Source organism: Juglans regia, chromosome 13 (genome assembly GCF_001411555.2).
Source record: "Juglans regia cultivar Chandler chromosome 13, Walnut 2.0, whole genome shotgun sequence".
Taxonomy (NCBI): domain Eukaryota; kingdom Viridiplantae; phylum Streptophyta; class Magnoliopsida; order Fagales; family Juglandaceae; genus Juglans; species Juglans regia.
The window spans coordinates 31953496-31967573 of record NC_049913.1 but is presented as its reverse complement, the minus strand read 5'-3'; the positions used below and the strand labels follow the sequence as shown (position 1 = coordinate 31967573).

Below are 14078 nucleotides of genomic sequence, written 5' to 3'. Positions count from 1 at the left end.
TAATTATATCACGAAATTTTAATTTTATTATTTATAATTACTTAATATTAATATTAACATATGAGTAATGATGGGATGACACCTAAATGCACAAGTTTTGCACAAATTTTTTTTATAAAAAAGTAGCTCCTACCAAGAATTAGTGAGTTTTTTACACTTTTTTATAATAAGGTCTACTTTTTACAAAAATTTTATGCAAAAATTATACATTTAGAACTTGTATGTATCATTATTCTTAAGTTATTAATATTCTACTATTTATGGTTGCTAGGTAGTATTTATCAAATTTATCGCCTACCATTTACTTTCTTTTAAGAAAAATTATTATCATTCATTTATCAGAAAAACTTATATTCACGATCGGATACATTCTGGGATGTCTCCATATCAAACATGACATCATAAACTAAAATAATACATTTGGAGCTCCATCAGTACACTATTTCCTTTTGTGACTGATCTAGTCTTCACTATTGCTAATACTCTCTACAGATAAACTTCCAAGGGACAACACTCTTTGCTTAAATAAAAACTCAACCTCTACAGACAAAAGTCTGAGAGACAAATTCTTTTTTTATTTTAATTAATAATAAGGAAACTAAAAAGGAAAGCAATAAGATAAATGCGAAAAATGATGGATTACAGTTTGGACCAACTTCGATAGACTTCAGAATCTGTGACGGCCCTTGAAAGTAACACATTTGTCTCTTTTCAACTATAAATATCATATCTGAAAGGTCTGGTGGTGGTAAGTCTAGTGATTTGGCGCGTGTGTCGAGAAGAGTTGTCGAAAGGGATGACGTGTGAAGACCACACATAGATGTGAGTGGTGCGTGAGAATCACATATGGTGATTTTCGCAAAACCACCACTTTCCTCCAAACAATTTTCGATCTGTAAATCTGTTTGTGTCGCGCGTATCTCTTGGGAGTTGCCGGAAAGCTGTAGATCTATTTTTTTCAACCTTGGAGAAAGTAAAATAAAATTAAGTAAAAGAAACCTTAATAAACAATGTAGGTGAATAGAGGAATGAGAGAAAGAGAAGAAGGAGCTCGGCGAAAATCAGATATCCGCCTAACATTTACTTGATGCACTTGCATATCTACATTATATAGTACTCATTAATTAAATGATATATTAAACCCTAAGTTATATAAGTATAACTCAACTTCCATTATATGCACCTTTACATATTAGTAATTTAATATCTTAGAGAGTATCATGACATTAACATATTATTACACACAATTAGATTAAGGAACTTCATTTATCCAATGTAAAATAATAATAATAATAATAATAATAATAATAATAATAATATAAAATTCAGAAGAAAAATGAAAAAATGCATAAAAATTGAACCGAACCGAACTGAAAAAAAAAAATCAAAACATTTGATTCCCTTGATGAACGAGTAGGTTTCAATTTTGATTATTATGAAATCAATTGGTTCGATTCAATTCACTAATAAGTCTAAAAATAAACTGAATTGAATCAATTACACCCCTACTTAGAATAAGACAGTGGGATATGGTATTTAGAGCAAAGTTTTGAATACTGTTTTGGTAACCGTTTCGGTTAAAGCACTGCAACGAAATATTTCAATACCGGTACTGTTTCAAGATAGTTTATATATAGATAAGTTAATTATATATATAAATTATATTTCAAAATAACATCAATACAAGTTTTTAAAAGTTAAAACACATATTTGTAAAACTCAATAATACTTCTAAGTTCTCAATCCAACTATTAAAAAAAAAAAAAAAACACTCATCTTCATCACAAAAGGAGTGGATTAAAAACAGTCAAGAAAATATTCTTCAGTTGTGAGAATTAGAGTGAAAATTACAAAAATATACTAAAAATACAAAAAATTCACTAATTTTGGCCATTACACCAAAAATCGACCAGTATTGACAAAAACGCACCAGTACAACTGGTATTTGATCCGGTACGAAATACATACATTTTCTATACCAGTCACTGCCCGGCACAATAAATATCGATTATACCAACCAGTACGACACGGTATTTAAAACTTTGATTTAGAGAGTTAGGAACTTTATTTAACTAAAACTAGGCATAAATTTCCTGTATGTAAAAGTGGAAGTGTTGTATGTTTGTACTTTTAAGGATTTGTGACCTTCACCTGATCAAGATTCAATATAATATAATCTGATTTGTTAGAGAAATTTAAAAATATATATATTTATTTTAACATGTTAGTAGGGTGTATAACGTGTTTTTCATACTAACTTGTAAATAAAATTGGAATAAATTGTCTCCTCCCCTCAAATATGTTATTCGCCATTTTATTATTATTTTATAATTTCTTGCCGTAATATAAATTGATTGACAGTTAAAAAAATAATTTTATATGAAAGTCTTTCACTACATACTTCTATCTAATTTTTATATGATTTGTTATTTTTTTCATTCTATTTTAATAGTTAAATATATATATGTTTAAATAGAATAATAAAAATAATAAATCATATGTTAATTCGTTGGATGTGTGCAATGTAAGCCTTTGTTATAACATTTTACTTCAAAATATTTAATTATTTTATAATTGTGATGAATAATATATAAGACAAGGAAAATACTTTAGAAGTGATTACAATAGCCCAAGCCCAAAACCCAAGACGAAGCCCATTTCACCCAGTAGTCGGTTTTGGATCAGCTTGATCCGCATTATTCAAGACGAAGAATACTACAACGATCCATTTTCAGGCAAGAAATCTGATGTACCCGAGTGCCAATCTCCGACTCTGCGTACAGAATTAGGGTTTTGGTTTGTAGGATATTCAAGTCTTAGTTCTTTTTCTTGTTTTTGGCTTTACGTCAAGATGGATGATTACCAGGAGATGGAGAGGTTCGGGACGGAGAACGACTTCGACGACGGGCAATGGATCGGCGGCGAGTTCTACTACAGGAAGCGCAAGGAGAAGCGCACTCAGACCAAAGACGACGTACTCTACGGCGTCTTCGCTGACTCCGCCTCCGATTCCGATGGCGATTACTCCACCAAAAAGCGCCGTAGAGATCCCAATCTCTACAAGAAGGCCGACCTCTCCAAGCCCGTCAATTTCATTTCCACCGGGACCGTATTGCCCACAGAGGAAATCGATCAGAATTCCAAGAAAGAAAACAACGAAGATTATGAGAACGACGACGACAAACCTGGGTTGGGGCTCGGGTTCGATTCCGCTAGCTCTGGGCTGGGTCTAGGGTTCAATTCGAGTTCTAACGGGGTTCGTAAGAATGAAGAGTACGGTAATGGTAACAAGGGTAATAGTGGAGGTGAAGATGATGATGACGACATTTTTTTGCCATCAGCGTTTGGGAAGAAGATTAAGGAAGGGGCTATGAGGAGGGAGAAGGAGAGAGCGGAGAAGTCGAAAGTGGATAAGGGTAAGAGAGTGAAAGATCAAGGGTTTGTAAGTGGGAGCGATGTTGGTGGGTTTGAGAAGCACACAAAGGGGATTGGGATGAAGTTGTTGGAGAAAATGGGGTACAGGGGCGGTGGGCTTGGGAAGAATGCGCAAGGGATTGTGGCCCCAATTGAGGCGAAGTTGCGGCCTAAGAATATGGGCATGGGGTTCAACGATTATAAGGAGACGAAGAAGTTGCCGCCGGCGTTGAAGGAGCTCGAGGAGAAGAAGGGTTCGGGGGGTGTGACTGAGAATGTGGGGAGAGTGAAGGAGAGGCAGTGGTCGAAGCAGGCCAGGAAGAAGAAGGAGGAGTATGTGACTGCCAAAGAGTTGTTGGAAAGGAAGGCGGAGCAGGGGTTCGGTGAAGTGGTTCAGAAGGTTTATGATATGAGGGGTCCGCAGGTCCGGGTGCTTACTAATTTGGAGAATTTGAATGCAGAGGAGAAGGCGAGGGAGGAAGACGTGCCGATGCCGGAGCTTCAGCACAATTTGAGGTTAGTTGTGGACTTAGCGGAGCTCGAAATTGAGAAGATTGACAGGGACTTGAGGCACGAGAAGGAGGCGGTGGAGATGCTGAGCAAGCAGAAGGAGAAGTTTGTTGTTGAGGCCGAGAGGCAGAAGAAGCAGTTGGGTAGTATGGAGGAGATATTGGGCGTTTTGGACCGTTTAGGAGATGAGAATTCGATGGGAAAGTTGACGTTGGACTCGCTTGCGCAGTGTTTCGGGGATTTACAGAGAAAATTTCCTGATGATTATAAGTTATGTAACTTGTCCTGCATTGCATGCTCATATGCTTTGCCTTTGTTTATTAGAGTGTTTCAGGGATGGGACCCTCTTCAGAGTCCCTTTCACGGGTTGGAGGTTGTGTCTTTGTGGAAGACTTTGCTTCAGGGTGAAAATTCTCACGATATCTGGGATACTGGTTCGTCGCCTTATGCCCAATTGGTATCTGAAGTTGTGTTACCGGCTGTGAGAATTTCTGGCGTCAATACTTGGCAGGCCAGAGACCCGGAACCGATGCTACGGTTTTTGGATTCCTGGGAAAAGTTGTTACCTCCTTCAGTTCTCCAATATATCTTGGATAACATTGTGATGCCGAAATTGAGTAGTGCTGTGGGCTCTTGGGAACCACTGCGGGAAACTGTTCCGATCCACATTTGGATGCATCCATGGTTACCGTATTTGGGACACAAATTGGAGGGTATGTATCAGACGATACGTGTCAAGTTGAGTCAAATTCTTGGTGCTTGGCACCCGAGTGATGTGTCTGCGTATACTATATTGTCACCTTGGAGGACTGTGTTTGATTCAGTTAGTTGGGAGCAGCTTATGCGTAGATTTATAGTTCCAAAGTTGCAGCTTGTTCTTCAGGAATTCCAAGTAAACCCGTCAATTCAGAAGCTTGATGAATTTTATTGGGTTATGAACTGGGCTTCTGATGTACCAATTCATCTTATGGTTGATATGATGGAGAAGTTATTTTTTCCCAAGTGGCTACAGGTCTTATATCACTGGTTACAGTCGAACCCAAACTTTGAGGAGATTACAAAATGGTACCTGGGCTGGAAGGAACTTCTTCCAAAGGAGCTGCTGGCCAATGAAAGTATCCGGTATCAGCTTAACCTTGGTCTTGAGATGATGAACCAGGCTGTAGAAGGTTTGGAGGTGGTCCAACCTGGTCTGAAAGAGAATATCAGCTACTTTAGGGTACTTGAGCAGAGGCAATTTGAGGCTCAGCAGAAAGCAGCGGCACAGCAAGCAGCTGCAAGCCTCAGTGGTGTTACAAATATGGATGGTATGGGTGGTGCCGTTGACATGAGCTTGAAAGAAGTTATTGAGGCGCATGCCCAACAGCATGGATTACTATTTAAGCCTAAACCTGGCAGGATGCACAATGGTCACCAGATATATGGTTTCGGTAATGTAAGCATTATAATGGACTCTTTGAATCAAAAGGTGTATTCCCAAACCGATGAAGCTTGGTCCCTTGTATCCCTTCAAGATTTGCTGGACAAGCACAATAGTTTTCTTACAAAGAGACGCTGAGTTGTAGAGTGCCCTACAAAAAGTTGTTAGGTTGTGAAGAAACTCTTTGCTGAGGTGGAACAGTGTTTCTGATTTGTAGGCCTTATTCATTATGCATAGATTCAGGACTCAAAAGGTTAGCTTGTCCTGATTCTTCCAGCTTGTGGTGGCTAGAATTTTTGTTGTACGAATTTAAATTGCAAGTCTAATTTTCCTTGACACCAGCATAGATTTTCTCTGTTTTTTTTTTTTTTTTGGAAAAGCGACTTTAACATAGGTTTTCATTTCGCTTTTCTCCGGTTTTCTGGTCTTGTAAATACGGATCTTCTTCGTGTTAACGATATTAGGTCTTAAGGTAGCTTGTTTAATAGATAGTAGATACATTCATTGAAATGCATCCATAGTTGTGACTGGATCCTCATCTGTACAATTTGAATACTATTTTCATTTTTCAATAGAGATGGTTCTATAATACTGGTATCAATTACTAATTTATTGGTAAGCATACTACACAGTCAGAGTATATATTAAATGAATACCGGAAACACCTCACCATGGGAGTTTCATAAACACCTCCATATAGCACAGCAAAAAAGACTTCCCTGACCCCTGGGAAGGTTATTACAGAGCCTTTGTAGTGCATTTTTATCGTTCTCTAGAAGCTTTAGAACCCAAATTTTCACCAAAAATGTCAACTTTCAAGAGCAAGAAGTCTTTAAAGTTGAAGATGGTGTTGCTTTCAACGAAGTTGTAAAGTTTACCTCCTCCAGATATTGATGGCATTCTTTTGTTAATATGTATCATGGATAAGGCCAAGTTCGATGTTTCCCAAGACGTCTGCATATCTTCTAGCAAATGATTTACTTTATCCGCTATATTTCTTATTCAATATCAAACTTTGAACCTTGAGATGGTAATTGAAACTTATTACAAAGTATGTTAGTTGAGCCTTTTAATGAGAACAATCTGTTGTCTACTAGAGCAAACACACATTGTTGTGCATTTGCATTTGACCTTCCTAAGAACCTGTATGACTGTATGTGGCGTGGATTGGTGCCATCATTAGCAGATTATTGACCTTGGGCATTTACTGTCAATACAATATTGCAATATTGTTTTGTGAATTAAAAAGCATTTTTAATGATATTTTAAGAATTAATGCATATATCTCCAAAAAGTGTCATTTTGAGTTATATACTTAGTTATAATTAATCAGTTTTTCCCTCTAAATTTACCCACTGCACTAAACTGATGCTTGAAATATGTGCCTTTTCCTTATTTTTTTATCGGTAAACAAAATATTATTAATCATAAAAGAATAGTGACCCCAGCTGCTAGTCTAGTGACCTTTTTTTTTATAGCAGGCTGGGACTTGAAACAATGAAACGTGCTTGTTTTAGCTAAATTTTCTTGATAAAAAGCTTTAGCTTGTAGTCATTTACTGGGTTAAGCAGATATCATTTTGTAAGGCTCCTTGTTATTAGATCTTCGACTAGAGGAACCTAAACTTTGTGAATGTAGTTTGTGCCCCCTTGATGCCTCTCCCAACGAAGGCATGAACTTCTTTTCATGGTCGTGGCATTGTCCTGTTTATGAGATGTGCATTACATGCAGTAGTACCACCATAGCTGTCTTAGCATTAGTTTAGAAAATAATTGAGTGATCGATCGATCATCTGCAAAATGAACATTGTTTCTGTTGATCCAAACTATGTTCTATCCATGGTAGTTTTACTCTTCAAGTTGGCGATGCGTTTGTGCAAATCTGAGGCATGACAAGCACTCATTGAGCAAATCTGGCTCCATTCCTCGGCTCCAACCATGACTGGACTCGGTTTAAGTTTATAGGGTATATTTACTGTATCAAAAAGGTAAAGAGAACTCTACACTCAATGCCAAATGCCCATTGGTCATTCAATAGATCTCTCTACTTTGTGAGCATTAATATCTGAACATTTCCAATGTTAGTAAAGAAGAAGTGCTTCAATAAAAAGATTGATTGTACAAAGAAAAAGAAAAGTAATTAGACTTGTAGTTCAAGGTCCTCAATGAAATTCTTCGTTTATTATCGTCACCAAAGATAATGAGATGTGCTTCACATAAGAGATCCTAGTTTGGGTGTCAATGTATTCTCAGGTATTTTGAATACCCTTCAGAATACCTCACTACCCAAATGCAACTTAGTCTCTTAAAATTTGATACATAAAAAAATTTCCGCTCCCAATTACAAGCTCTTAATTAGTGTTTTCTTGTTACAGAAAGTTGGGGTCCTAAACCCTGGCATAATCTTCTATAAATTTTTTTTTCTGATGGGAAAAACAAATTGTTTTCTTTTGTCTCTCTATATACAGTCATGCATCTTATCATGGCGTCTTTGACGAAACACAGCAAACTAATGTGTCACCAGCATAGCCTCCAACTTGCTTTTCCTCGCGGCGTGTTTTAGTTTTTCAAATGCAACAAGTCCGACTTGCCTTACCCTTTCTCTGGACAAACCTATGCTGAAGAGTAAGCACAATATATACATATTCATCAAAACCAACTGGAGAAAATAACTAATGCAATTCTTCATGCAAGAAAAGGATCCCAGAAGCACAAAAACTCTTCAAACCACAATGGATGATAGTGATCTAAACTTTATGATTTAACCCCATAAAACATGTTTTCATTTGAAAGACAATCAAGGCCAGAAATTGAAACAGTAATCTTTCAATCAGAGAGCTAGAAGTCCTCTGTTTGATCCGATTTTATGGCCACGGGATATAATACCATTGGTAAACATGTACAGTTTATTTTTGAAAAAACACCCAGATGTATCTGGAGAGTGGTCAATAAGAAAGGATTTTTGGTGACTAAAGAAAATCATGATGCAGCTTTTAGTTATGCTTGTTTACTATTTAATACTGTCTAGTTTTTGCACTTACCGTTTACTAATATCCTCCCATGTAAGACATTCATTATCCAGACCATGGTAAAGACGTATAATCTCTCTCTCCCGTTCCCCAAGTGTCATATTAATGAGCTTGTTTACTTCATCCTGCAAATACATTACAAGTAATATTATTTACTTTTTTCTTCAGTAGCATGGAATATGAATAAAGTCTCTCTTTCAGCAAACAAGCACGCAAACACGCAAACAGCATACACAGAAAGAGGTCATGCATTTTTCATATAATTCATCTTGGATTGCATGATAAAAGTTGTAGCACAATTATTTGGCAAATGAGATCCATAATCATCATTCCCCTATTCTATTTAACTAAATCGTCATTGCTAAAAGTAGATGTTAGCATAAATACCATGACATAAGTATCACGAGTTTTACTTAAGTAGTCTGAAGACAGATTGTAGTCCCAAATATTACTAAGAGTTTTTAAGAAAACTTTGAATGCGTACAGAAACTTGATACAAAGTTTCAGCTTGGGAGTTCAAACATTTTCTGTGGAGAAATGATATGAGGTATTAGTATACTTTAAAATAAGATCCTCGGTAAAGGGCCAATAGGCCATTGGCCTTATGGTACTTATGGTGCTGTTGGTGTAAGGGTCTGGGGGTAGAATCCCCCATCCACTGAGGCTATGCATGCCTCAAACATTGCCTAGGAACAATATAGAAAAAGGCTCGGTAAAGGGATGAGGATTGTGACTAATGGTGTTAACACCTAGATCTTTGGGTGACTCAAGCTTCAAGATTGAGCCATAGGGTTTAAGATGAGGCCCTGAGAATAAAATTAAAAGGGATTTGTAACTACTTTGGAGATTACAACAATTAATATCTACAAATCCAGTTTGATTTGGAACACTTTCAAGAGAACTACTAAAAGGTGTTTGAATTACCGCTTACTTACATACATTCTCACTTGTATATTTTCAACTTATAGTTTATTTACCTTTAGTGCCCACTCGTCTACTCCATGCCATGGGTTATTCTCGGGGCGATTATCTGCAATGTACTGAAATAGTAAAGAGAAAAAAAAAAAAAAAGATCAACCAAGAGCATAGGGAACCAGTTTTGCGACATTGGAAAAGTTTCCACAATTGGGTTTGGAGAAGTAAGGTTTCATCAACAATACTTACACTATGATGCGTTTCTCCTGGAAGACCATTCAGAGAGGGAAATGCTTCCCTGTCAAGAGAGATGACCTTACTCATTGCCTGCATGAAATGACACCATACAATGAGCATGCTTGTACAATTTAACCAAGCATGATGTATTAGACAATATACAATTTCAAACATTTAGTACCTGTGTAGCATTCCTGACTTTCTTTTTTGACATGTTCAGGCATTCTGCAATCCTCTGAGAAAAGGTGGAAACAACAAGATAATTGGTAGGCAAGATGAAAATAACAAAAATGTAAAGCAGCTTATATTGTGCCTCATTCATGATAGGTGGTATCAGGCATGTTGATTGATATTTTAGTATGCAAAGGTTAAAATGTAGTAAATGTAATTGCTTATAACGGTAGAAAACTTACATCAATTGATGGATTTATTCCTTTCTCTTGCAGTCTAACTTTTGCATTCCGGATTAAACCTAACCTTTCATGCAAATGGGTAGGTAATCTCAAAGTCCTGGAATTCTCAACCAATGTTCGTGAAACACCCTGGTAAGGAAGCCAGTATTAGCTTTTTCCATAACTGATGAAGGAATTGGTTTCAAAGTCATGAGCAGGAAGATATAATTTACACTAGTAATCGACTTAATACTACTGTGAAAATGTCGTGTAACAGATATTCCCGACTTGCCAAATAAAGTATAAACTCCCAAGGAAAAACAGAAAAGAAGCAATTTGATTATTTTCTTCCTCCAAAATTTGATGTGATCAGCATTTTGCTCTGTACTGCTCTTACACATCAGTGTCAAACAAGATGATCAGGAGTAAACAACTCGAACGTCAACTCAATAATTGAGAGCTTTTGTCAGTATGAACTTTGAAAATGGACGTGTGTATCCACAATCTTGAGGTAGATAATATTCTCATATGGTATCTGTTTTGGGAATATCTATGCATCTTGATTATTTTAGTGCGGATGGTCTAGGCCGTATGACCATCTTGAGCTGTTATTGTTTCATCCATGATAAAATGGAACTAAAAACTATACTTGGTTAACTCATAAGGGTAAGCAATTTAACACAGTTGATTGCATTGAGTTATAGTCTCTACACATGACAATGTTTGAGTTTCTCTGTAGGTTGCGTTATTTACAATCTTAGCAGGGAAATATTAGCCCTACCTGACGTATCCACCAATAAACATAGGTTGAAATTCTGCACCCTTTTGAAGAATCAAATTTCTCAATTCCACGCAGCAATCCAATCAGACCACCCTACATAAAAAATAACATTATTTATCTATAATAAAAATCTACATTGCATGCTGTAGTTTAGTTTATGATACATCATAAATTGATATGCCTTATTTGAAGTCATACAAGAACCAGAAAATCACCTGAACAAGGTCAGACATTTCAGCACCCATGTTTTCATATCTTTGAGCAATAGACATGACCAGACGAACGTTGCTCATTGCCAACTTCTCCCTTGCTAAAGAACACTCAATGAATTTTGACCGTAATTGCGCGAGAGGAATCCTCAAAGAAGTTGCAAGTTGGTCATCAGATGGCTCACATCCTAACCTCTCCTTCAATCTGGATGTTCCATTTATAAAAATTAGAAGAAAGACATAAGAGATTTTCTCCGGCCAGAAATGCCATAAAAGTATAAACTAATGACTCTCTCTCTCTCACTCACTCTCACTTATTCACTTGTCTCATTCTCTTTCAACCTTCTATTTGTAATTATGAATACCATAATTTGACGATTTTAAGGGCCTCCCATGGAACAAGTTAACAGGAGTAATGAATTCTATTCACATAATGTTGAAGGAATAGAATAGGAACAAACAATGTTTTGTTATGCAAAAGATAGAAATAAAAAGGGAAGAACTCAAGTACACTTGACATTGCTATGCAAATGATATGAACACATTGGAATTATTCAAATATCATACCATCATCAGTTATTCTACTATTGGGAAAACTAAATGTATCCTAAGGTCAAATCTTCATCACTTACTATAGGCTAAACTTCTCAACGCGTGGATCAATAAGTAAAGAAGAAAACTGAACCTCTTTCTCGAAAAAAGGCTAATGTCTTAAATACATTAAGAAAGTTCACCAAATTAGAATTATTCATCACACGGAGAGATATGTAATCACCTCAACTTGTGCTCCTCTAAGGAAAGACCAGCACTAATTTTCTTTGACAGGCATACTACATCTGCATGAGTAAGCAATTCTTCACTTACTACACCCTTGACATAACCCTTTGAATGGCTCTGAAGCAGCTCTGGACTGATCATGGATCCCAACTGCTTACCGCTAGAAGGTTGCATCAGATAACCATTTTTGTTCAGAATTTTATTCCTAGTATTCACTCTCCTTTGCCGAGCAGATACCCCAGAACAAGTGACAGGTATCTTCCTATGATTTTTTCCTGTTGGTGAGTCAGTTAGTACCTTTGGCTCGAAAGAAAGATTCCATTGCTTTTCCAGCATAGACTTTTGCAGCAAAAGAAGTGCCTCCATTGAATAATGAAGATCAGAACTTTCCTCTTCAAGTTCATTGGATCTCTGAAACCATGGCTCTGCAGTTGAAGGAGAGGAAACAATATCCACATGTTCTTTGACAGCCTTGATAGACTGTGTTTGTTGAATAGCTGACTGAAAACCGGGAGTAAAATTAGCTGACTTTTTTGCACTTATCACTTTCTTGGATGAAGTTATTTGATAGTGCGCTCCTGCATGATCATTGGCATACGGGATCTTTTCCGCGAGATCTGAGTAATAGTAGGAGCAACTCAAGAGCCTCTTCCCTGAACTAAGCCCAATTACTGCAGCCGCGGCCATCATATGGCTTCTTCTGATGTATGTACAAATAACATAACACGTCTTTAACAATTTTGTCAAACCAAATACGCCCAATTATTTCTTCTAGTGTGCTTCCTTCAACAGCCCCGGTGAATTGTTAAAATTGCTCTCCAAGATGTACCCCTTATAACATACAGTCTTCTGCTAAAACCCAAAAAACAAGGAACAAAATGCTAAGTACTCTTTTCTCAAAGAACTGGTTTACAAGATTAGTTTGACATGGGGTATAAGGAATGAATCCAAATTATGCAGACCTCTATGTGGTGAACTATTAGTTTGATAATTTGGCAAATATCCTTTTCTTTTGATAAGTAAAACCAGGCGAATATCATATTGAATAAACTAACTCACATCTTTTTCACAGCATATTTAGCTCATAATAAGTACTGATGATGGAGGATTTCCTCTTTCTTTGTGAAAGAAAAAGAAAAATTACATATAGTGTATACCCGTCTATATCTGTCAAGGAACTTTCTCCCTCCTCTTCCCATAAGAACAACACCAATTCAGCATTTCATACATAGATATGATACAACTCATAAATGTAATGCGTCTCATGAATTGCAGAATAACAGGTATCCAAAGTTCCAAACATATACGAATACTAAACTAGATTCTTTACAGAAACCAATATTTACTGCTTACATTCAACGAATGAACAGTTTTGGTATTAAAAATGAAGGGTCGTTCAAACTGAAATGAACACATGGGTATTCCATGTTCTAATCATATGGTTTCTCTATCTGGGATCCCATCTCTTTACGTCCCAACTGGATCGTGAACACAAGGAAGAAGATCCAATTATCCAACTAGTCATTAACCAAGGAAATCGGAAGAAGATAATTTAAGCTTACAGTCTCAACATTTAGGATTGTAATTTTGACGGCAGAGCAGCAAAGTGGTTCCAACTGAATTATATCTAGTTGCTATATTAGAAAAACATCCATTAAAGATAGATAAAAAAAGCTCTGTGGGGGTTCAAGAATGGCATACCGGAATCCACTATAGAGAAAGGCAGACCCCAAGATGGAAACTTTTTCAGTCAGTCGAGAAGAAAAGGAAGAAGAAGAAGGAAGAGACGATGAACCCAAAGTGAGGCGAAATAGTAGGACAGCCAGTTGAGCTCCAACCGACTCTGCTTTTATTTTATTTTATTTGCATGAATGAAACTGAAAACTTTTCTTTGTTTCTGTCATCTTGTTTTCCGGTCATATATATTATCTTTAACAAGATTTGTATTTTCTTTTTGTATTTGTTATGAAAAATAGAGGAAAAAAAAAAAATTGGGAATGGGTAGTAGAAGAAAGTTGAAGATATGGAAGGGAGAGATGCGATTGGCTGGAAGAGATATTGGGTCCAGGTTCGAGTGGTGCAGAATGTGCCATTCTATGCTCTTTAGGCTTCCATCTGTCTGTCTCTTCCAATCCATTTCAATTTGGGTTGATTTTTTGGATGGGTCACTTTCTTTTTTTTCTTTTCTTTTTTGAAAGTCTGTCTAATATTTGCCCATTTTCTATGCAAAAATCTGTTTGGAATTTGGTGAGCCACTCGCCACCAAACCCACCAAATCAAGGCAAGAATCGAAACATAAAAACCAACGCAAAACTGCTTGTATTGAACATTCACTCAATCTAGGCGTGGGAGGAAAAAATATTTGATCTTGAATTGTACAACCGTCGCATAATCG

At 36.7% G+C, this 14078-nt stretch overlaps 2 protein-coding genes across 3 annotated transcripts; one reads left to right on the top strand and one right to left on the bottom strand.

Annotated features, from left to right (window-relative positions):
• The first annotated feature begins 2722 nt into the window (after positions 1-2722).
• On the top strand, positions 2723-5876 carry LOC108996605 (septin and tuftelin-interacting protein 1 homolog 1). The gene has a single exon (XM_018972585.2). The coding sequence runs from the start codon at positions 2852-2854 to the stop codon at positions 5480-5482; it is 2631 nt and encodes an 876-aa protein (XP_018828130.1). The 5' UTR covers positions 2723-2851; the 3' UTR covers positions 5483-5876.
• A 1613-nt stretch (positions 5877-7489) lies between these two features.
• On the bottom strand, positions 7490-13586 carry LOC108996612 (RNA polymerase sigma factor sigA-like). 2 transcript variants are annotated; one of them, XM_018972600.2, is made up of 10 exons: positions 13385-13586; positions 11682-12535; positions 10913-11111; positions 10698-10790; positions 9938-10066; positions 9706-9759; positions 9537-9614; positions 9350-9412; positions 8385-8497; positions 7490-7961 (listed from the first exon to the last, which is right to left on the bottom strand). In XM_018972600.2, the coding sequence occupies exons 2-10, from the start codon at positions 12371-12373 to the stop codon at positions 7853-7855; spliced, it is 1530 nt and encodes a 509-aa protein (XP_018828145.1). In that variant the 5' UTR covers positions 12374-12535; positions 13385-13586; the 3' UTR covers positions 7490-7852. The 2 variants fall into 2 exon arrangements, with proteins under 2 accessions (XP_018828145.1, XP_018828144.1); XM_018972599.2 differs by having other exon boundaries at positions 11682-12532.
• Between the last annotated feature and the right edge of the window lie 492 nt (positions 13587-14078).

Bases quoted from the DNA above. Each gene is read 5' to 3' on its own strand.
- LOC108996605 (XM_018972585.2), top strand. From the start codon at position 2,852: ATGGATGATTACCAGGAGATGGAGAGGTTCGGGACGGAGAACGACTTC.
- LOC108996612 (XM_018972600.2), bottom strand. From the start codon at position 12,373: ATGATGGCCGCGGCTGCAGTAATTGGGCTTAGTTCAGGGAAGAGGCTC. The intron at 8,498-9,349 runs GTAAATAAACTA...ATGTATTTGCAG, and splicing joins TAGACGAGTGGGCACTAAAG to GATGAAGTAAACAAGCTCAT. The intron at 7,962-8,384 runs GTAAGTGCAAAA...CTTACTCTTCAG, and splicing joins TGGGAGGATATTAGTAAACG to CATAGGTTTGTCCAGAGAAA.